Raw genomic sequence first — 25,107 nt, forward strand, 5'->3', positions numbered from 1 at the left:
GATTGCTACCTATTCGCCATAACATTATAAATTATAGATTTTTAGAGCCATGTGCAGCCATTTTTTATTTCTATACATAACGGAGAAGGCACCTATCAGACTTTTGAAGATAGAAAGAAATACAAAATATTTACAGTTGGGGCATAGACAGAAGCAAAAAAACTTACAGTAAAATAGGGATAGGATAAAATCTATAAGAAGGTCATTAAAATATGCCTTCCTGTCCTAGTTGTGCATTAAAAATGTCTATATTTACCATATTTATCGGTGTATAACATGCACAGGCGTATAACACGCATCCTAACTTTAAGAGGGAAGTTTCAGGGAAAAAAAACTTTCAACAGCGCCCTGCGTATAACACGCAGGCACAGATTACCCTCTATTTTCAGGGTAAAAAAGTGAGTGTTATACGCCAATAAATACAATACTTTTGTAATTATCCATATGACTGAGGTAATATGAGATTTGTGTAAACTTCACACAAACACTCAAAATCAATAAAGTGAACCTATGCCCAGATCATGCACACTAAATTATTTACATATTCTGAAAAGAAGTAGTAAGATCCCTTTGATACCAAGCCCAAATTCAACTCTGTATCTACAGTATAAGCAGTGTAGAGAAATTATTTTTCAAAACTCACAAAGACATTAAAATCCTAGCTTTTTTTTCCCACAATCAGTACAGATCATGGCAGATAAGCAGGCCTCTAATGTAAATTAACAGCTAGAAACTTAGACTGGACTGTAGTCTTTTTAGTGATCTTTGAAGGTGTGAAAACTATAACTTTATATTAAAGAAGAATTTGAGGTATGGCATTTTATACATAGTTATATTGGTCAAGCACAAATGTAAAACCATGCATATACCATACCTATGGGATCCTTCTGGAAGCTGGAAATCACTATAGTAGACACCACTGCTCCTGTGATCTCCACTAGCTTCTATGACCTGTGGCGAGCAGATGCCCTGCTGCATTGTTGACACAGATTTGCCATGTCTGAATGAAAGCAAAGCATTCTCTGACAGGACAAGACAGAAAGTGATATTACTGCTCGGCATATCTTCGTCATCGGATCAGAAAATGCTTTGCCTTAATTGAGAAAATGCAAAGTTTTCTCGGAAAAGCGCCTGTCCCGATCAGCCTGCCACCGGTGTTGACAATGCAGCAGGGAAGCCATTTGGCATGGGACCCAGAAGCTGGTGGACATTAAAAGGGTAGCAGTTTCTACCACAGTGACTTGGATCTCACTTGTACAGTATATGCATAGTTACCTTTGTCCAAAGCAACGTAATTCTGCCAAAAATGTCATACCTACAAATCTTCTTTAAAACCACTAGCGAGGCAATGGATATCTTGCTCTAAAGCTCCTTTAGGCCTTGATAAGACTACAACAGGAAGACTGTATATACTATTAGAGGTTAAATCTGGTAAATAGACTCAGATAAATTATTTAAACAAAAAAATTTGACTGCTTCGCTGATTTTCAGACAGACCTGTAATATATTATATGCTGGCCATAAAAAAAAAATTAAAGTTTGTTTGATTTTTTAAGTTAGTGGGGTCAAATCAACGTTCTTTTCAACCACAGTGATGGGGGGACATCGAAAGAGCAGAATAGGAAACGGTGAAAAGGAATGTCCAGACAGTGTATGCGATTTTCGTTCAGAAATTACATTCTTTCATTCAGCGAATTTACAAAAGATTTTTCGTAAGAATATTCTCGTCTGGAAATCGATACATGTTTGGCCAGCATAAGGCTTGGTTCACACCTATGCAGTTTGCTTTTGATCCATTTCTACAGTGGTTTTTAAATTTTTGCTGCGATTTGCGTTTGCATTTTTTAGGCCAACTTTTTGTTGGGCAGATTAACCACTTAAGCCAGAAGAATTGACCGGGTAATGACCAATCCCATTTTTTGATATACGGCACAGTGTCGTTTTAACTCACAATTGCACGGTCGTGCAACGTTGTACAAAAACAAAAATTACCGTACGTCCTTTTTCCCCACATATAGAGCTTTCTTTTAGTGGTATTTGATCATCATTTTTATTTTTTGTTTCTATAAAACAAAAAAAAGCGAACATTTTGGGAAATACACATGTGTGTGTATGCGCGCGCGCATATGTGTGTTTTCATTATTTTCTTTATTTTACTATAATATCCCCCAAGAAATAAAAAAAAAAAGTGCATTAAGCGTATATTGACTGTTTTTTGCAAAAGTTATAGAGTCTACAAAATAGGGAATAGATGTATGGCACTTTTTATTGTACCATTTTTTATTTAATTTTTTACTATTAATGGAAATGATCTGCAATTTTTATCAGGAATGCAACGTTACGGCGGACAGAGCAGGCACTTGACACTTTTTTGGGACCACTGTCATTCATACAGCGATTATAGCTAAAAAAAAAAAAAAAAAAAAAAAAAAGACAGGGATTACTGTATAAATGTCACTGGCAGGGAAGACCTTAACACTAGGGGGTGATCAAGGGGTTAAATGCGTGTCCTAGGGAGCGTTTCTAACTGGGGGGGGGCTGCCTGGGGGAGGAGACCGATTGTTGTTCCTAAGCATTAGGAACAACTGATCAGTCTGCTCACACCTGACATAACGAAGATCTGTTTAATTACATTGATAGACCTCCGTTCTGTCTGTGTGGAGCGCGCTCCCCCTAGAGGCCGACGTACAGCTACGATGGCTTGCCCAGGGGAGCGAACCTGCCGAAGTATAACTGCAGTGGCTTGTCAGGAAGCAGTTAAAAACTGCAAATCACTGCAAAAAATGCACTACATGCTTTTCTGCAGCTTCACCATTGAAGTCTATTGAACCAAAAAAAGCACCGTTTTGCGTTGAAAAGTCCTTGAGCCTTATCAAATACACAGCGGCTGAAAAAAGCATAAATGTGAACGTGTCCCATAGGAAACCATGTTGAATAAACTGTAGTGCATTTCTGCAAAAAGCACCAAAAAAACCGCATAGGTGTGACCCAAGCCCAAGACGTTTAGTAGCAGCAGCATGCTTTTTTTGTATCACCTGTCATAATTGGGTTAAAAAAAAAAGTGCCCTTTATAGTACATAAAGAGCAGATAATCGCTACTATAAGGGTTAATTTATACTGTGAAACAGTGAATGTCAGTCTCTCTCTCTCTCTCTCATTATATACACTCTGAAGTAGGATATATGGGCATTATAAGTGCGAGTCAGACATGAATCTATATGAAGGGTGGAAGGGAGCTATAAATCTTTTATATTAAAGTAGTACTAAAAGATCACTTGTGTTGGGGAGATTTTTTTGGTTTGTGATAATACGATTAAAGCGCAATGTCGGGGAAAAGCCTTTCCTGTAGGATCCCGAGGTGTTCCCGAGTCGTGTGTGCTCAGTGTCTTCTGAGGACTCATCCTGTGTGACAGCTGGAGGTATCCTATCCATAACTACCACATCCCATGTTTACCAAATACACACTATTGTTTGTTTCTTTCTTTCTTTGACACATGGAGACGCAGGAAGGCTGCATGATGGGCACCGGTAGGCTGCTGGGCACAGGCAGGCTGCAAATGATGGGCATTGGTAGGCGGCTGGGCACTGGCAGGCTGCATATGATGGGCACTGGTGAGGTTGCATTGATGTCCTGCACCATGTCTGCAGTCTCTGATCATCTCCTGTACCAGGTTCCCAGTCTCTGACAATCTCCTGCATCATATCTGCTATACTATTAGCAATGTGTTATATAAAAATGTATACAATTTGAAATATACAAAAATATAAATATTTTTTTAAAAAACAGTAATTTTCGGTATCTGTCATTTTTGGTATTGGTTTTCGGCCTAGTGTATTTTTCATTTTCGGTATCGGTTTCGGCACAAAAAAACCCATTCAGTGCACCGCTATTTTTTTTGCTAGAAAATTACATAGAACCCCAAACATTATATATGTTTTTTTAGCAGAGACCCTAGAGAATACAACGGCGGTCATCAACTTTATCTCGCACGGTATTTCATGCTTTTAAAAAATATATATATATTTTTTTTAAAACAGTAAAGTTAGCCCAATTTTTTTTGCATAATGTGAAAGATGAAGTTACGCCGAGTTGATACCCAACATGTCACGCTTCAAAATTGCATACGCTTGTGGAATGGCGCTAAACTTCAGTACATAAAAATCCCCGCAGTAGACGTTTTTAACATTTTTCACTGGTTAGAGGTTTTGAGTTACAAAAGGAGGTCTAGGGCTAATATTATTGCGCTCGCTCTAATGTTCACGGCGATACCTCACATGTGGAGGGCGGGAGGGGGTCTCTGCATATATATGGGTGTTCCAAGTAATTTTGGAGCAATATATATATATATATATATATATATATCTCACTGGGTGTTCCAAGTAATTTTGGAGCAAAAAATATTGATTTTAACTTTGTAAGAGACAAAAGGTCAGAAAAAGGTTTAGTCCAAGTGGTTAAACTTCCCCCATCTACAGACCCAAGTTCACCCCTTTGATCGAAGATCGAAAAGTCACAATGTTTATAGTCATGTGAAAAACGTATTTTGACAGCTGAGTGAGCAAAGAACTTTCTACACTTGTTACATGAATGAATTGGGGAAATTCTGCATAAAGATTGTGGGAGGGGCGTGGAATCGAGATCACGGTTTAACGATAAAGCGATTAAATCGAGCAGCTCTACCAAGCACCAGACAGGAATGACACTTTGTGCTCTTGAGACAAGGACACACTATATAGGGATATGCTTTTTCATATTTCATGTCTGAGGTTTACATCCACTTAAAGGTAAAATTTAGAACCAAAACAACTTTTTCGAAAAGAGTAGAGGAAGTATTAAACCCCACAAATTCCCCCCCCCAAAAAAAGTTTAGTCTTTAGCTATAATCTGGGTATAGGTACACTTTAAAACATGTTTTGAACTATACAGACACAATGGATAGGTACAGAAGTACACTGGCTTGCATTACATTTTGGCTCTTAAACACTCAACATTTAAAACTAAAAAGCACATACTAACATACAGTGCATCCAGAAAGAAAGCACAGCGTTCACTTTTTCCATATTTACTTATGTTACATGTTCAATTATTTTCTGCAAAGTTCTACAAAACAAATACCCCACAATGACAACATGAAATAAGTTTATTTGAAATCTTTGCAAACAGGATGCAATGAATAATAATAAAATAAAAAAATTACATGTACATAAAAATTTACAGCCTGTTTCCACTGATCATCCTTGATGTTTCTACAACTTGATTGGAGTCTACCTGTGGTAAATTCAGTTGATTGGACATGATTTGGAATGGCACATAACAGTCCCACAATTAACATTGCATGTCAGAGCACAAACCAAGCCATTAAGTCCAAGGAATTGTCTGTGGACCTCAAGACAGGATTGCATAGATCTGGGAAATGGTCATCATTCTTAAATGGATGAAGTTTGGAACCACCAGGACACTTACTAGAGCGGGCCCTCTGGCCAAACTGAGCAATTGGGGGAGAAGGGCCTTAGGCACAGAGGTGGCCAAGAACCCCATGGCCACTGACAGAGCTCCAGCATTTCTCTGTGGAGAGAGAACCTTCCAGAAGAACAACCATCTCTGCAGCACTCCACCAATCAGGCCTGTATGGTAGGAGTGGCCAGACGGAATCTACTCCTTAGTAAAAAGGCACATGACAGCCCATGTGGAGTTTACTAAAAGTCAGCTGAAAGACTCATAACGAAGCAAGATTCTCTGGTCTGATGAAACAAAGATTAAACTTTTTGGCCTGAATGGAAAGCGTCATGTCTGGAGGAAACTAGGCAACGCTCATCACCTGGCCAGTGCCTACAGTGAAGCATGGTGGTGGCAACCTCATGCTGGGGGGATGTTTTCAGCGGCAGGAACTGGGAGACTGGTCAGGATCCAGGGAAAGATGAATGCAGCAATGTACACAGACATCCTTGATGAAAACCTGCTACAAAGCGATCTGGACCTTAGAATGGGGCGAAGGTTCATCTAACGTCAGGACAACGACCCTAATCACACAGCTAAGAGAACAAAGGAGTGGCAATGGGACGACCCTGACTATTCTTGAGTGGCCAAGCCAGAGCCCAGACTTGAACCCGATTGAACATCTCCGGAGAGATCTGAAAATGGCTGTGCACCGAAGCTCCCCATTCAACCTGAGGGGAGCTTTTTTTTAAAGTCAGCAGCTACTAACAGTGTAGCGATAAGGACACTTAGCTGTCCTACTTGCCCGCGCTGATGGGGGGGCCCCCCCCCCGATGCAGATCCCTCAATCGGTGCAGGTCCCGCGCCACCATTCACACTAAGGGAAACAGGCAGTGAAGCCTTTACGGCTTTCACTGTCCATTTCTTACTGCGCATTCGAGAGTCTCACGCCGACTTGGGAATGGGCGGCTTCTCTCTGGTAACACGCACAGTTCCCAGAAAGCAGCACGCCCCATTCACTAGGAGAAGATCAAGAAGAAGATGGACCACGGCTACGGAAGAGGCAGATTTCGGACTTCCGCATAGCAACAGGCATTTCGGGCGAGTATACAAAAAAATTCTATCTTTTTGTTAATATAAATTTTTGGGCAAAAAAAAAAAAAAAATTCTGGATGGAACGCCACTTTAAGAGATCCTGCAAAGAGGAATGGGGGAAACTGCCCAAAAACAGGTGTGTGAGCTTCTAGCATCATATGCAAAAAGACTTGAGGCTGTAATTGGTGCCAAAGGTGCTTCAACAAGGCACTGAGCAAAGGCTGTGAATGCCTAAGTACATGCATTTTTTTTCCTTTTTAATTTTAATAAATTTGCAAAGATTTCAAACAAAATTTTTTCACATTGTCAATATTGTTTGTAGAATTGTGAGGAAAATCAAGAATTTAATCCATTTTGGAATAAGGCTGCAACATCACAAAAAGTGGAAAAGATTTAAGCACTGAATACTTTCTGAATGCACTGTATTAGAGGGAAAATTAAGCACATTTAGGGCCCATGCACATTTGTGTGTTATGGTAACGTGGTAAAATTAGTATTGTACTGCACCTTACAACAAAGCAAGATAACTAATGCACTGAAGTGCAATTCATTTTCAATGGCACCTCAATGCACTGTTGAGTAGTGGGCAGCATACTAGCACACCACAATTAAAACCATGGATTGTGATACATATGTCAAGTTTTAAAAAAAATAGGTCATGTCAGATTTCCATAATCAATAGGCTTGCCCTAATGCAACACACAAACGATCTGCAACAGTCCATAAAAATGTGAATGGGCCCTTAGATTTCATGCACACGGCCGTAAAAGTTACTAATCATAAAGACAAGATCTTGCTGGAGTAAAAGATGCAAGTATGATCAATAAAGTGCAAGCGTGTATGTGCAAACAAGCTTATAAACAAGAACATGTATTAATGTATGTAAACCTTCTCATGTTTTTGAAAGTGAAGCTTTAAATTAAGCATTTACACACAGTTACGTGCATATAGACAAATTATTGTCCCCAGATTAAAATGTTATAGATCTGAACGCAGTGCAGTTTTATTGACCTTTACACACGTTGTGCATTGGCCGATAAAAAACAATGGGACCATGTTCAGATCCCTAGGGGAAAAAAATGCTGTGCTGATGAAAACACCATTTTATTTATGGCCGTGTGAATGAGCCCTTATGTGCAATATAAAAGGGACAGAAACTGCATGGCAAATAAATCAACACAGGAGTCAAAAATTAAGCAAGCATAGCCAATTTCCACATCCTAAAAGGTTAGAGAAATAAAATGCTGACAGGCACCTTGTGTTGGCTATCCTCTCCCTCCACTCTTCTGAAAGGAAGTCTCCACGTTCCAGCTAAATATAGGACAACCACCATTAAATAACTTTTCAGGGAAGTAAAACATAGAATAAAGAAGATGGAACAATTGGTAAAACATACTATAATCACAAGTTTGTAAGAAGAGCAGTTGGAGAATTTTGCGCTCTACGAGAACATTGTGTATCCTTGCAACATATAAGTTAGTAATACAATAATAATGCGCTATGCTTTCTATGCTGTGATCTTGCACTGGTAAAAAGCAAGACTATGAAAAAAGCTGAACATGTCATCAAGGCAAGCAAAAACAAAACCGGGCATACAGAAGTTATACATCTAAAATGCAACATGTTACATTTTCAATCTTTTGAAGAGCTATAGATGCCACTGGTATCCAACACTTCCAAGTGTGCTGGATAGTTTGTTCCCAATGCGCTCTCTTGGTTCCTCCTCCCGGCACATCCTTATAGTGCTCCATAGTGATGCAGTGTTACATGTCGCCTAAGTTATTTTCTCAAGAGATCAACTTAAAAAAAAAAAAAAAAAAAAAAAAAAAAACACAACCCCCAGGCTATTACACTCCCATAAAATGAATGCAATACAAAAAAAATGTCAAAGAGCAATTATTACTCCACAATGCAATCACCACACTATTCTCAATAAATGAAAACCCAACAGTGACGCGCACCTACATAAAAAAAATTATCAAATGTTGACTCAGAATGTGCATTTACACAACAATGCTCATGAATGATAAATGATTGTATCATGTGCCAGAAAGAAGGAGAAAAAAAAAAAAAAAAAAAAAACTGTGATAACAGTCACATGCATCATCCAACTTTGTTTTAAGTGCCCAGAAAAAAAAAGCCACCATAGTTCATGTGCCCCTAATAAAAGGTAAATCTTCCACGGTATCAGAAATCTTCCACCAGAAACTACCAGTAAAGAATATCAACCACGTACCCAATCAGGTTGCTCCTCATCCAATGTGTTGGACCCCTTAAAAGGGGGTCAGAAATGCTTTTAACCACATATGTAACAGATCAGCAGCAGATCTGACGCCTATGTGATCAAGAGACACTCGATTGGGCGCGTGGGTGATAATCTTTGGTAGCAATATATGGTGGAAGATTTCCGATACTGTGAAAGATTTATTGGAGGCACACTGTGGCGGCTGTTTTTTTTCTGGACACTTACAACCAAATTGGACAACATATGGGACTATTTTTCATGTTTTCATTTTTTTTCTGCACATGATCTATAAAATTGTGTAAATTTATGAGCATTATTGTGTATATACACATTCTGAATCAACATTTGGTGTTTTTATGAAGGACAGCTTCACAGTTATTGGGTATACAAAATTTAAAGAGCAAATTGCACGGGTTCTGAGAAATGTTTCCTTTTTTTTTTTTTTTAAGTTGTCTCACTATGAGTTAATGGGGACGCTTAACGCCAACCTGTGCAGATAGCACTTGATCCCATTAAAAATCAGTGCTGTGATTCAGGGTTGTCAGCCAGCTCCTCCCACTGTTAAAGGGGAGTTCCAGGCATTTTTAATGTTTATTAAATGCAATCACCTGCTCCACGGTCCAGCGCCGGCCGGAGCTCCGCTCCCCCCCTCTTCGGCCAGCGTCCTCATTGTTACTGTGGGCACCCGGTCGTGACGGCTTTCGGCTTTACGGCCGGGCACTCACTGCACATGCGCGAGCGGCGCTATCCGATTGGACAGGCGATCGCTTGGGACCTGTCACGTGTCCCAGGCCATCGCCTACAGGGAGGGGCCGCCAAAAGGCGATATGACGCAACACCTTAGCGGCCCCTGGGCGGAAGGAGGAAGTGGGACAGGATGTCCCACTCCACCTGAAGCCCCCACAGCCCCCCCCCAAAAAAACTTATGTGGCATACAAGGGGGCAAGGAGTGGATTAAGTGGAAGTTCCACTTTTGGGTGGAACTCCGCTTTAATGGACAACGTTGGACAAAAGACAGGGTTCTGACTGAGTGCACAGAGAAGCGGGGTGATGCAGAAAGTAGTCCACACAGCCTCTGCCTCTTGGGAAAAAAAAAAAAAGGCAGACAAGAGGACCTGTAACCCTTCTTGCAGCAACAGCACAGGCTAGCAGCCACTACATCTGTCTGAGATAAACCAGTATATAGTAGCACTAGGCAACGCTCTGCCAGTTTCAACTTTGTTCTGGATTTGGAGGAGGGTAGTTCCAATTCCACTGCTGAAACACAGCATTAAACACTATACAGCTGAGGCTACATACAGTCCAGACAGAGCAGAGAGCCGCTTGCATGTCTTACTGAAGTAAATAGTCTTCTTGGACTATCGCTTTGTTTGAGGTCTATCACGTTTCCAAAAGCTCGCTCTAACAAAGCATAAAATATATAAACTGTAGAGATGTGTGGATCCATTCCCACCACTGTATTGTAGTAATGCATGTTAGGTACAATGTACATGGTCACTGTGAATGGCATCCCAATGCACCCTAAAAATGCATTTGCGCTGCAATGCACTAATGCAGGTGTAATGTGGTCTGCAACGCTGATCAAGCAGAGAAAATCTGATAGAGCGACAGGGCGGTTATACTGAAGTCAATCAACTTGTGTACAACTTCCCTGTCCATGGATGGAAATTTGTACAGTCCCTGCTAAAGTGGCCAAATTTTGATCCATGTATGGCTTGAGCATGTTTATGAGGATACATTATTTTGTACAGCATAATACACACTGTAATAGGGCTGTAAGATCTGTATACTTTTAGCTTAATACATTATATAAAAAAAAAAAAGGAATATATATTATATTTGGGGGGGGGGGGTTTGGGGTATTAGATCCCCTGCTGATTTTGTATGTTTGCCCACTGACAAAGAAATGATCAGTCTAATTTTAATAGTAGGTTTATTTTAACACTGAGATAGAACAAAGAAATCCAGAAAAGCGCATTTAAAAAAAAGTTAGAAATTGATTTGCATTTTAATGAGTGAAGTATTTGACCCCCTTCACATAACATGAATTGGTGGCAAAACACAGAGGTCAGGTGTTTCTTGTAGTTGGCCACCAGGTTTGCCCACATATCAGGAGGGATTTTGTCCCACACCTCTTTGCTGATCCTTACCAAGTAATTAAGCAGTGCCAGCTAGAGATCAATTTTTTTAGGGGGGGGGGGCGCCACATACCAACATTTGATGGAACATGGCCCCGTCCAACATCCCTTTGATGCCTGTTTGAAGTTGTCCTGTCCAAACTTTTTTTCAAAGAGGGTCAGATTTGATAAAGTGAACATGCATGAGGGCCAACCATTTTGCCTGACATTCTTTGAACCATTAAAATTAAATGCAAATTAATGAATACACTGCCCAACAAGAATTCTCTTGCCTTCGTGGCTGTATGCGGTGAAGGGTCCAAGGATGAGCTTGGGCGTGTTATTTGGATATACTGTATCAGTGTATAACACACACCTTCGCTTTAATAGGGAAGTTTCAGGGGGGAAAAAAATAAAATTTTAAATAAAGAACTGTGAAGCAAAATAAGGGTCAGTGCCCATCTGCAGCCGCACCATTGCCATGAATGCTGCCTGATCCATGCCCATCTGCAGCCTCGGAGGGTACTGGGACGAGCGCCAACAGATTACATACAGGAGAATCTCCTGTTTACTCAGCAGCCTCTTAATACCAAGTCCCGCCTCCTACGATTGTGGCACTGGGACTTCTTATTACAGAGGCTGCCGAGTAAACAGGAGATTCTCCTGTATGTAGTCTGACAGCAATCGTCCTGCCCTCTCCCTGTTCCCTCCGCGGAACGATAAATACAGTATATATATATTTTGTGAGGCCGTATGAAAGCAGAACACGGGCTGCAATAGTCCTGCAGGCCAGACTTTGGAAATGCCCGCCTTAGCAGAAGAACACCCCCAAAAGGATAAGGTTTCCACCTCCAAGTTTGACAGTGAGGATGTTGTTCTTGGGGTCATAGGCAGCATTCCTCCTCCTTCAAACACGGTGAGTTGATGCCAAAGAGCTTGATTTTGGTCCCATCTGACCACAACACTTTCACCCAGTTCTTCTCGGAATCATTCCGATGTTCATTAGCAAACTTCAGATGGGCACTCTTGAGCAGGGGGACCTTGTGGGTGCTGCAGAATTTCAGTCCTTCACAGTGTAGTGTATTGCCAAATTGTTTTCTTTTGACTCTGGTCCCAGCTGTCTTGAGATCATTGACAAGATTCTCCTGTGTAGTTCTGTGATGATTCCTCGCCATTCTCATGATCACTGAAACTCCACAGGGTGAGATCTTGCATAGAGCCCCAGACCAAGGGAGATTGACAGTTATTTTGTGTTTCTTCCATTTGCGAATAATCACACCAACTGTTGTCCCCTTCTCAGCAAGCTGCTTGGCGATGGTCTTGTAGCCCATTCCAACCTTGTGTAGGTCTACAATCTTGTCCCCAACATCCTTGGACAGCTCTTAGGTCTTGGCCATGGTGGAGAGATCGGAATCTGATTACTTGTGTGGACAGGCGTTTTTTATACAGGTAACAAGCTTAGATTAAAAGCACTCCTTTGAAGAGAGCTCATTACCTGTATAGAAGACATCTGGCAGCCAGAAATCTTGCTGATTGATAAGGCATCAAATACTTATTTCACGCATTAAAAAGCCAATCCATTCATAATTTTTTTTCTGGATATTTTGGAAAGAGGAGCACAGATCTTTATCACCAATAATACATAGACATATTGAAGAGATTGTTTGTATCACACCAAGCTTTTTAGATAAAACCGTTGAAAAGAGAGTACATATTACCTTTAAATGAAAATTCAGGTGCACTTACTGTATATTCTGAATGCTTCTTTCCATACCATTTCATCCATTTTCTAAACTCTTTATCCATTGACTACAATAAACAAACATGTTTTAGGTCATGCTCTAACTGGACACAATTATCAATAGGTCAATAACATTATTTATAGGTTTGCCAGCATACAACCAAGCCTTCCTCATTAAACCTTAAATGGAATTCTATGGTTACAGCAATTCAACAGAAGCTTACTCTCCTTTCATGTTGCGAGAGCTATCTGGCTGGCCATCTCTTTCTACAACTTCCTGGATACCCTGCAGGTTTCAAAGCTTCTCCTCTGCTGTTTAGTTTCGATTTCTAAAAACTTCATTTCCCATGGTACCTTGCATTCTGCAAGCAGCGACTGATTTTCTGACCATGCCTTCTGTAACTCCTCCTCTCTGCAATTTGTAGTACAGAAGGCAGGCTTCTGAATTCTGTGGTACAACACTGCCTACACACAGGGCAAAGTGAATACATGTCACAGAGCTCAAGTAAATGTGTATGGATCGCCAATGAAAATGTACACATTTCAAGATCATGCAGAGATTTATAGAAGTAAAAAATTACTGTGAAATACAATGTGGATATTAATATAACGATTTGGAATTTTGACAATAAATACTCAAATCCTTTTTACTGCCAATGGCTGCCTTCCATTTTGCAGGTTATTTATTGGAACCATTTTTTTATATATATATATATATATATATATATATATATATATATATATATATATATATATATATATATATATATATATATATATATATATATATATATATATATTTTGAAACAGAACCAACTCCCCACTCACTCTGACATTCTTGGGCGGCCAGATTTAGGGTCTCAATTGCCGACTGCTTTCATTGACTGGGCGGGGATGACGTCACTCCTGTGTGTGCACGCAAGTTCAGTCAGATATGGAATTGCCAAATTTGTACAGTGGGCTGCACGTGGACAGCTCACTGTACATGGGTGGACATGCAGTTATTTAACTTTAATGCAGAAGAGACAAATCATGAATCTTCTACAATAAAATTGCTGCCTGATCACCCATTTTTTACTCTCAAAAAGCAAGATTTACCATTCCGCATATCAAACTCAGTTCCAAGGATTAAAAAGTTTATATTTTCACGAAGTTATGTATACAATTTTCTTCATATATGCCTTTTTTATGAATAAATATTTATAGATATTTTACATTAATTACTTGTACCGCCAAAAGTCCATTCTATTGGTCCAGATTAATTCCCACTTCTACCCCATCAGTTACATCTACTTCTGATAAAGTGGTGAGGATAAACCTTGAGCACTCGCACGTCCAGTGCCAAGGCCATGGGCCAGTCTCGGGACGAGTCCTCACAATCGGATGCCATCTTTGAGGCCCCAACGACGAGTCCGGACCACTTTCTAATGCAGCTCTCTGGCGATTCAAAGCTGCCGCCTGACATTGGGGATTGCGCACCAACCCTCCGGGAAAAAAAAAAATAAAAAAAAAATAAAACACCTACCCTGCAAGCTGCACATCTGCTTCAAGATTATGCTGCAATTGGAGTGCTTTGCAGCTACCACCCAACTAGCAACTCACCTAACCAGCGAAATTGGGGAGCTGGGCTCTCACACAAATGATTTGGAGAAGATGGATGCCTCAGCAACGGTCCTAAAAAAACATGAACAGGACCTAACAGACCTAAAAGAGGAACTGGAGGCAGCCCTCTTGTGCATGGAGGCCTTTGAGAACAGGTCAAGAAAAGATAATCTGCGTCCTTCGCACCTCCTGAAGTCATCAATGACCTCACCTCCACTGCTACTTGCCCTGTTCTAGGAGCTGGTCCCAGCCATCTCAATCGTCCGGTTCGAGTTTGACCAGGTCCACGAGCCCTGGGCCCCAAAAGACCAGGCGGCTTGTTCTTTTCCCGACCATGGCTGACATCCCCCTGAAAATTTACTCACAGAATTTACATGGGTTCTGTACCCCTGTCAAGAGGTCAAAGGTCTTCCATCATTTTAAAACTAGCCGTGTGGATATATAGCCTGTCTACAGACCAGGTTCTCCTCCTCACCTCAGTCTTTCTCCTCACTATCCACCTTTTATTTAGCTTCAGCCCCTGAGAAACATGGTGGGGTGCTGATCGCTTCCTGCCGCAACCTAGTCTTTTCATGCTCTGAAAAGGATGTCTGACCTACTGGTAGATCTCATTCTCATGGGCTCTCAATGGCCAAGAAGTTACCTTAATGAGCTACTACTCGCCCAACCGGTTCCAAGATAAAAATTTGTCTCCCACGTTCTTTAGGTGACCTCTTAGCACAGCAGGGGAATCCTACTGCACTTGGGAGACTCAAACGCTACCTTAAACTCAGCAGTTGATCGGCGACATTGCCCCAGATACGGTCCATTCTCATGACTCTTCTCTGGAAGCTCGCACTTCTCCAGTCCTACTGGTTGATTCCTGGAGGGAACGCCACCCCTTGGGTACAGACTTTACATTTTACTCTCGCCCCCATAACAGCCTCTACAGTATAGACCACGTTTTTATACCACTTCGTGCTCTCACGCTCAGACAAAATAGCCATTGCGGCCTTAACGTGGTTCGGCCATGACCATGTGGTGCTCTCCCTCATGCTCGCGGGCCAACAACGTCCTTTTTACCATTCTCTCCTCACAAGATACATGCCTTGTGATACAATCTCAAATTAAGACCTATTTTTTTCCAGAGCATGAGGGCCTTTGCAGTCTCCTTGTGGGAGGCATAATGTCACCCTCCGAGGCCAAAACTGGCCTCGGCCTGGAAATGATCTAGAGAACAAGGGATCTAGGACCTCTCCAACCAACTGGCTAAAGCAGAGGAATAATAGAAATCCAGGCACTCGGTCTCCACCAGGAGGACCCGATATTCCATAGCCACCGAGCTGGATCTTCTAGCCACAGAAAAAGCGGAGAAAGCGTTGGTGGACCAAGCACAAATTCAAATTCTGCACAAATAGACCCGGTACGATGCTGGCGAGATAACTGAACTTGGTTGGCTGCCCTTAGGCCCCGATTGCTCTCCATACAGGCAATGGGAACATCACATCTGACCGGCTTAAAACTGCCAACGCTTTTTTGTCTTCTCTATATAAAAAAAAAATCGCCCTTCTTCCTTTTCCCACTGACCTTGCTGACCTTTTGTGATCTCTGTCTTTTGCCTTTAACCAACTCGGCCCAAGAAGCGCTTAACGCTGCGATCTCTGAAGCAGATGTTGCGCATGCCATCAAGTCAATACGCACCCCTAAAGCACCGAGACCAGATGGTTTCTCTACAACCGCAAGTTTTCCTCCCTTCTTTCCCACTACTTGACGGCTTACTTACAAAAGCCTGCAAAAGGGTTCCCTACCTGCGCCAGGCGCACTGAAGGCACATATAGCCCTGAGAGGCTAGCTTTAATTATCTTCTATGAGAGGCTAGCTTTAATTAACTTTTGTGGACAATATTACTTATTGCCTGGAGGGCGGATTGTTGTTTTCTCATATCTTTTAATTATATTGTTGTAGCATTGGTTGCTAATCTTTGGCTATACAATTCGGATAAGAGAATAATTTAAGAACTCTATTTATTTGGATCTATCCCTTCGGTACTTCCAAATAATTTATTTAGTAGAAATCCATCTGCGATTTCAAGTTTCTGCCATCTGCATTATATAGGATTAGTCTGTTATTCAATGAGCTCCACATTTTTTGCCTTATTAAATTTTACTCTTGGTGTGAGAACACTTTAATGCTGGCAGCTATTTAGGTTTTTATATTATCGCTGTGAATTGCGCATTGGTACCTTTTCTTTATTATCTGCATTCTATAGCAACTGATGCTTCAGAGGTTGTGGCCAACGAGGGGATGTTGTACACATCTTGTGGTCCTGATCCAGGGTGTTTGGACTCTTACATTCCTTGTTTCATATACCCATACTTGAGAATGCCAAAATTGCCTTGCTGCACTGCCCAATCCAGGGACTATTCACATACCAACAAAAGTTGGCATCTTCTCCATTTCTAGCTGCTCAAAACAGGCAATGGCCAGAGCTTGGAAGAAACCCTCTGTTCCGTTTGCTATGCTGAAGAGTATTTTGACCGACCTTATGATCAATGAGAAAATGTCAAGTATCCTACATGATTCTCACTCTAAAATGTCTCAAACGTATGGGTCGCCCGGTGGGCCTATGCTCTCCCCACTTTGCATCCAGTCTGGGTCTCTCCTAAAAAAATATCCTGCTCCCTCCCTCTACCTTGAATCTTTTCTTCCCCCCTTCGCTGCTAGGACCAAGCTTATGGCTGCCCTTGGTCCTATTTGTCAATTTTTTTTTGTAATGCAACTCAAAAAAATAAATAAAAAATGCAATTAATATTGGAAAAATACTGTGGAATTGTATAAAAAAAATGGAGGTACAGTACTTCACTTGAGGTACCAGATCATTACATATGTAACTCGTGGCCAAAAGTTTTGAGAGTTACACAAATATTAATCTTCACAGTCTGCTGCTTCAGTGTTTTTAGATCTTTTTGTCAGATGTTACAATGGTATACTGAAGTATAATTAAAAAGCATTTCATAAATGTCAAATACTTTTATTGACAACTTCAGTAAGTTTATGCAAAGTCAATATTTGCAGTGTTAACCCTTCTATTTTAAGACCTCTGCAATTCGCCCTGACATTCTATCAATCAGCTTCTGGGCCACATCCTGATGAATGGCAGCCCATTCTTCCATAATCAATGCTTGGCATTTGTCAGAATTTGTGGGGTTTTGTTTTGTTCACCCGCCTCTTGGCACCTTTCAGGGGGGAGGGGGGGTGCAGATACCTGTCTAAGACAGGTATGTCCCTCGGCTTTAAGGATTGACCACAAGTTCTCAAAGGCATGAAGGTCTGGGCACTTTCCTGGCCATGGACACAAAATGACAATGTTTAGTTCCCCAAGCCACTTGGTCATCACTTTTGCCTTATGGCAAGGTGCTTTTATCAGGCTGGAAAAGGCATTGTTCATCACCAAACTGTTCTTGGATGGTTAGGAGAAGTTGCTCTCGGAGGATGTTTTTGTACCCTTTATTCATGGCGTGTTCATAAAATGGCAAAATTGTGAGTGAGCACACTCCCTTGGCTGAGATGCAACCCCACATATGAATGGTCTCAGGATGCTTTACTGTTGGCATGACATAGGACTGATGCTCACCTTTTCTCTGGACAAGGTTTTTTACTGATACCGGAAACAAATGCAAAGGGGATTAATCAGAGAAAAAAATAAACACTTTACTCCTGTCCTCAGCAGTGCAATCCCTGTACCTTTTGCAGAGTATCAGTCTGTCCCTGATGTTATTCCTGGAGAAAAATAGCTTTTTTGCTGCCCATCTTGACACCAGGCCATCCTGCAAAAGTCGTCACCTCACTGTGCATGCAGATGCACTCACACCTCCCTGTTGCCATTCCTGAGCAAGGTCTGCACTGGTGAAGCCCCAAACCTGCATCTGAATCAACTGTAGGAGACAGTCCTTGCGCTTTTTGGACTTTCTTGGGTACCCTGAAGCCTTCTCCACAAATGCAGTGAAAATGTTTATGGGATTAAAGTTAATTTTCATGGTAAAGAAGGACTTTGCAATTCATCTGATCACTTTTCATAACATTCGGGAGTATATGCAAATTGCCATTATAAAAACAGGCAGCAGACTGTGAAAATTAATATTTGTGTAATTCTAAAAACTTTTGGCCACGGCTATATATATTTTTTCCTTCTCAAGTCATATTCCAGGGCAACACACACACACAACTGTGCAAAGTTTAAAGTAGACAGCTTTTCAAAGATAATCCTTTAAGTCTCATGACCGGCTTCTGTCGAACGAACAAGCTGGAAAACCAGCAGCCGATCAGCGCTCACTGTCTTCTGGGGGGGAAGGGAGTGGTCCAGCGATGAGCAAGGATCGCTTGTGTACCCAGCATAAAAGACTTGCCCCCTAATCTCAGGCAAAACCTATACCATGATAATACAATGTTACATTATTACAGGCATAAACAAGTTTATGGAAATACTGTACCAGCAGTGATAAAATCATGCAACGAGAAATAGCATTTTATGAGCCAAATTTCCCGTGCCAAACCTGCTTTAGAATCAAGTGATATGCCAACTGATTCCACATCACACATACTGCAGAATAATAGGTTATCAGACAAAGCATCAATTACAACTGTTGAGGTTTTTAATTGCAAATAAAAGGATTCCACACTTACTTCTGCATATTTGGCTGGTATATCTGCTTTTTCTATTCCATAGTGATGTTTTCCTCCAGTGGCTGCAGCAACCTGCAGGACAACCTGCCCAACACCTACGTTAGAGAAAATAAAATAAAAAGTAATGTTTACCCCTATTTTCAATGCAACCAATCAGAAAAGAAGCTAAGGGATTGCAAAAATATACTAACCCTTAAGCGGCTTCCAATCCTTTTAAACATCAAGAGATATAAGGAGTACCCATAACCCAAAAATAAACATCAAGCCTAAAGCGCCCACTTGCCTCATAGTGAATAAGACCCCTTTCACACGGATGGCTGTTTTGCCACAGATAAAAGCACGTTTATCTTTTGCTGGAATTCAAGACTCCAAGCACAGCGGTCAGCTGCATTTGTACAGTGCGATTAGCCGCGGCACGATATTGAACGGGGATCCGACTTGGATCTCTGCCAATACCAAGCAATGTGTCTGGTATGAATCCTGAGGGGGAACTCCACGCCAAATTTCAAACAAAAAACCGGCATGGGTCCCCCCCCCCCCCCCCCCCCCCAGAGCATACAAGGCCTTTGGGTCTGCTATGAATTTTAGGGGGAACCCCCGTACGCCGAAAAAACGGTGTGGGGGTCCCCCCAAAATCCAAACCAGAGGCGCCCTGCGGCCCCCCCACCCCAAAGCACCCTGTCCCCATGTTGATAAGGACAGGGCCTCTTCCCGACAACCCTGGCCGTTGGTTGTCGGGGCTTGCAGGCGGGGAGCCTATTGGAATCCGGGGGCCCCCTTTAAAAAGGGGGCGCCCAGATCCCGGCCCCCCACCCTAGGTGAATGAGTATGGGGCCCCCGCTTTCTTCTTTTAAGCTTTTTTATGAGCGAGGGCCCCGGGCTTCTTCCGCCAGGGGGGGCACTTTCTATTTTAGCTCTTTTACGAGCCCCCTACCCCCCCGGCTTCTTCTGCAACTTCTGCAGGGGTCCCGGTCTTCACCGCAGTCTGGTTCTCTTCTGCGGGTGGGCTTCTGTCGCCTTCTTCTCTTCTCTGATGTTGACACGTAACTTCCTCTCGCTGTAATGCCATGTGCAATTTTTATATAGGCCTCTTATGACGTCACAGTCCCATCATGCTCCGGGTGATATCCGCCCCCTTATGTCATCACCACCCGGAGGCATGATGGGACTGTGACGTCATAAGAGGCCTATATAAATTGGTGTGAGCCGCGCACACGGCATTACAGCGGGAGGAAGCGATGTGTCAACATAGAAGAGAAGAAGACAGAAGCTTCTTTAGCGCCCCCTTGCCCCAAAAGCACCTACCTCCCTATATTGAGGGCATGCGGCCTGGCACGGTTAAGGAGGGGGGGCGCTCGCATTGGTGGCCAGCTTCCTCCTAGCTTTTTGGACCGATGACTATCACCCAATCTCACATGTGCACTTTTTTTTTTTAATGAATATACTTTCAAAGATCTTACAGATTAACTCCCTGGAAGTCACTGGTGACATAACTTTCCCAGGAGAAAGCTGGGAGGCACTGGCTACAACACAAGTGCCTCTTGAAGGGTGAAAGCAAGAGAAGTAGTAAATGTACATAAATTACAGCATCTTTTGCGCTATAAACAAAAACAGAGCGATCATTTTGAAAAAAAATGCTATATTAACTTTTTGCTATAATAAATCTCCCCATAAAAATTAAAAAAAAAAATATTTGTTTGTTTCCACAGTTTAGGCCAAAGTGTATTCTACTTTTTTTATTAACCCAAAATATCGCAAAAAGGGAATATTGATTGGTTTTCACAAAAGTTATAGCATCTACAAAATAAGGGTCGTTTTTATTATAAATTTTTTTTATCGTGACTGCAACATTATGGCGGACACATTGGACACTTTTGGCGCCATTTTGGGACCACATTTATACAGCGATCAGTGCTAAAAATATGCACGGATTACTGTATAAATGTGACTGGCAGTGAAGGGGTTAACCACTAGGGGGGCTACGAAGGGGTTAAGTGTGTCCTAGGGAGTGATTCTAACAGTTAGGGGGCATGGCTATGACCGACACGTCACTGATCGCTGCTTCCGATGAGAGGGAGCAGACAATTAGTGTCAGTGTCACTAGGCAGAACGTGGAGATGCAATTTCAAAGTCATGTAAATATACGTTACTCTGCCCAGCCGTGCCATTCTGCCAACGAATATATGTACAGGAGCCAGTCATTAACCGGTTAAAATGCCCCCGTCTGTACTGTGCTGGATGACATCTCATCCATTGTAAACGAAATAAAAAAAAAACGGTCAGGAATATTACATTTTTTACGTACGTACGTACGTACGTACGTTAATCTGCAGTTTTTGCAACAAAACCCCCTTGACTTCTGTGAAGTTTTACCCCCTCTTTATGACCAGGGCATTTTTGCTATTCAGCACTGTGCTACTTTAACTGGCAATTGCAGTGTCATGCAACACGGTACACAAATTTAAAAAAAAAAATTCTTTGTTTTTACACAAAGACTTCTTTGGTTTTATTTGATCTCCACAGTTTTTTTCCCCCATTATATAAACAAAAATGTCTATGGGAGACGAAACACATCGGCACAGACGCCACTGTACATGTAACCAAAGCGCTGTTGATCTTTCCAAATGTGGATTTAACTTCATTAAAACGGAATCAAGCTATGTGGCACTTTTTGTTGTTCTTTAACTATATACGTGAACATATGAGAGAAACCATCTATTTTCCTTTATGAAATACCCTCCATGGAGACTATCACCCCAAGGACCGCTTAACTACTTGCCGTCGCCGCACCGTCATAATACGTCCACAAGGTGGCTCTCCTAGGCGAGATCACGTATTATGACGTCCTACCCTTTAGCCGCCACTAGGGGCGCACGCGCGCCGCCGGAGGCGCGCGCACGCGCCCCCCCGCTCGCCCCCGACTCCCGTGCGTGTGCCCGGCGGGCGCGATCGCCGCCGGGCACACGCGATCGCTCGGTACAGAGCGGGGAACGGGAGCTGTGTGTGTAAACACACAGCTCTCGTTCCTGTCAGCAGGGGAAATGCTTTTCTTCGGTTCATACACTGTATGAACCGAGGATCAGTGTTTCCCCTAGTGAGGCCACCCCCCCCCCCACAGTAAGAACACACCCAGGCATACTTGACCCCTTCCCCGCCCCCTAGTGTTAACCCCTTCACTGCCAGTGGCATTTTTATAGTAATCTAATGCATTTTTATAGCACTGATCGCTATAAAAATGCCAATGGTCCCAAAAATGTGTCAAAAATGTCCGAAGTGTCCGCCATAATGTCGCAATACCAAAAAAAAAATCGCTGATCGCCGCCATTACTAGTAAAAAAAATATTAATAAAAATGCCATAAAAATACCCCCTATTTTGTAAACGCTATAACTTTTGCGCAAACCAATCAATAAACGCTTATTGCGATTTTTTTTTTACGAAAAATATGTAGAAGAATACGTATCGGCCTAAACTGAGGAAAAAAAATGTTTTTTTATATATTTTTGGGGGATATTTATTACAGCAAAAAGTAAAAAATATTCATTTTTTTCAAAATTGTCGTTCTATTTTTGTTTATAGCGCAAAAAATAAAAACCGCAGAGGTGATCAAATACCACCAAAAGAAAGCTCTATTTGTGGGAAAAAAAGGACGCCAATTTTGTTTGGGAGCCACGTCGCACGACCGCGCAATTGTCTGTTAAAGCGACGCAGTCCCGAATCGCAAAAAGTACTCTGGTCTTTGGGCAGCAATATGGTCCGGGGGGTAAGTGGTTAAGGATTTGGTTTACCGGTCAAAGGCCTTCAGATCTGATGTTTCCAACCTTGACATTTGCCAATACAAGCTTGTTAGACTCATAGGACGCATGGCCTTCATCTTATTGGTGGCGGATCACTCACCTTCACCACCTTGGTGTCATAATGATGTTATGAACACTTCGCTTATGTCCCTCCAAGGGTCATTTGGATTTACCACACAACTGGTTTCCATTTCACTTATGGACTTGACGGTTATTTTTTTTTCTTTATTTATTATTTTTTTCAATGCAAAATTATTGTGTATACAATTAGCGTTTTACACAATATTTTACACCATTATCAGTGTCTGTTCACCAAGTCTTAGCGCTGCCCTTTTAAAAATGTTACATTAACATTGCAATTGTCCGTTTGCCGTGTTAGCTGCTGTTATTTAAAGCCCCAGTCCGCTGCCCACTACCAGGCCGAGGCCCTTCTGCAGCCGGGCCGCAGGTGCGAGCGAGCGGCATTAGAGAGCACGGCGGCCGGGTGTAGGAAAGTTCCTCGGAGTAGATTAACAATGTAGGTGAGAGAGCGAAGCACACAGTGTTTGTTATGCACAGTGGCCCCTTCCTCCGTCTCTCACATGGACACTCCCCGTGCAGTGTGAAGGGGGAAGGCGCAGCACACCTTCACCTCCAGGACAGCCCACAGTAACAGGGAAGCAACTGTTGTCCCTTGGTAACGGGGCTGCATAGAGCTGAGAGGAGACGAGTCCACACTTCTTCCCAGGATGCAGGGAGCCACCCCCTCCCCTCTGATCCCTCCATATACTTACCTGCTGCTAATCCTCAGCCCTCACAACATGACTGAGCTCCGGGGGAGCCCAGAGTATAACAACACTACCAGTGACAGGGTGAGTGTGAGCGGGGACTGACTGGGACAAAATGTGTGCATGGAGTGTACAGGGCCTAGTGGGAGCACTACCTTCATCTGTGGAGGGGGAGCACTACCTTCATCTGTGGAGGGGGGGCACTACCTTCATCTGTGGAGGGGGGGGCACTACCTTCATCTGTGGAGGGGGGGGGGGGCACTACCTTCATCTGTGGAGGGGGGGGGGCACAACCTTCATCTGTGGAGGGGGGGGACAACCTTCATCTGTGGAGGGGGGGGGGGCACTACCTTCATCTGTGGAGGGGGGGGCACTACCTTCATCTGTGGAGGGGGGGGCACTACCTTCATCTGTGGAGGGGGGGGGGGGGCACTACCTTCATCTGTGGAGGGGGGGGCACTACCTTCATCTGTGGAGGGGGGGGCACTACCTTCATCTGTGGAGGGGGGGGCACTACCTTCATCTGTGGAGGGGGGGGGCACTACCTTCATCTGTGGAGGGGGGGGGGCACTACCTTCATCTGTGGAGGGGGGGGGCACTACCTTCATCTGTGGAGGGGGGGGGCACTACCTTCATCTGTGGAGGGGGGGGGCACTACCTTCATCTGTGGAGGGGGGGGTACTACCTTCATCTGTGGAGGGGGGGGGGCACTACCTTCATCTGTGGAGGGGGGGGGCACTACCTTCATCTGTGGAGGGGGGGGGGGCACTACCTTCATCTGTGGAGGGGGGGGGCACTACCTTCATCTGTGGAGGGGGGGGGGGGGGCACTACCTTCATCTGGGGGGGGGGGGGGCACTACCTTCATCTGTGGAGGGGGGGGGCACTACCTTCATCTGTGGAGGGGGGGGGACAACCTTCATCTGTGGAGGGGGGGGGGACAACCTTCATCTGTGGAGGGGGGGGCACTACCTTCATCTGTGGAGGGGGGGGCACTACCTTCATCTGTGGAGGGGGGGGCACTACCTTCATCTGTGGAGGGGGGGCACTACCTTCATCTGTGGAGGGGGCACTACCTTCATCTGTGGAGGGGGGCACTACCTTCATCTGTGGAGGGGGGGGGCACTACCTTCATCTGTGGAGGGGGGCACTACTACATCTGGTGGAAGGCAGCATGGCAAGTGACATTCCGCATCTGGTGGCAGGCAGAGTGGCAAATGACATTCCGCATCTGGTGGTAGGCAGAGTGGCAAGTGACATTCCGCGCCTGGTGGCAGGCAGCGTGGCAAGTGACATTCCGCGCCTGGTGGCAGGCTGCATGGCAAGTGACATGCTCAAAGCTCCCACTGATTCTGCATTATGGTGGGTTTAACCATTTCATTTACTACTACAATGTAGTAGTAGAAATAATGTGCTGACAAATTGCCCGCGAAAAATCACTTACCATCCCCAACCTCCCCCAACCGGGCCTTCGCAAAATTTTCTTCCACGCAGCCGGTCCCCGGTGCCAAAAAGGTTGGGGACCACAGATTTAAAGGCTATATACACACATTTGTATTTTTTCACTGGAGATCGTCCGGTGCTCGTGGGAGACTTGGGACATCTGTGCTCCTCTCTCCTGCGGGTATTGTAATATGGCGACTGGG

At 43.2% G+C, this 25,107-nt stretch overlaps 1 protein-coding gene across 3 annotated transcripts in view; it reads right to left on the minus strand.

The window, feature by feature from the left end:
• Positions 1 to 25,107, minus strand: part of DOT1L (DOT1 like histone lysine methyltransferase) — a 240,690-nt gene that overhangs the window by 98,854 nt on the left and 116,729 nt on the right. For all 3 annotated transcript variants that reach the window (XM_040323288.1, XM_040323279.1, XM_040323296.1), the window contains exons 6-8: positions 18,900 to 18,994; positions 12,641 to 12,703; positions 7,788 to 7,843 (exon numbers count right to left, since the gene is read on the minus strand). In XM_040323288.1, coding sequence (XP_040179222.1) covers positions 7,788 to 7,843; positions 12,641 to 12,703; positions 18,900 to 18,994 — 214 coding nt within the window. The remainder of the gene's footprint in view (positions 1 to 7,787; positions 7,844 to 12,640; positions 12,704 to 18,899; positions 18,995 to 25,107) is intronic.

Source organism: Rana temporaria, chromosome 1 (assembly GCF_905171775.1).
Source record: "Rana temporaria chromosome 1, aRanTem1.1, whole genome shotgun sequence".
In the NCBI taxonomy this organism is placed as follows: domain Eukaryota; kingdom Metazoa; phylum Chordata; class Amphibia; order Anura; family Ranidae; genus Rana; species Rana temporaria.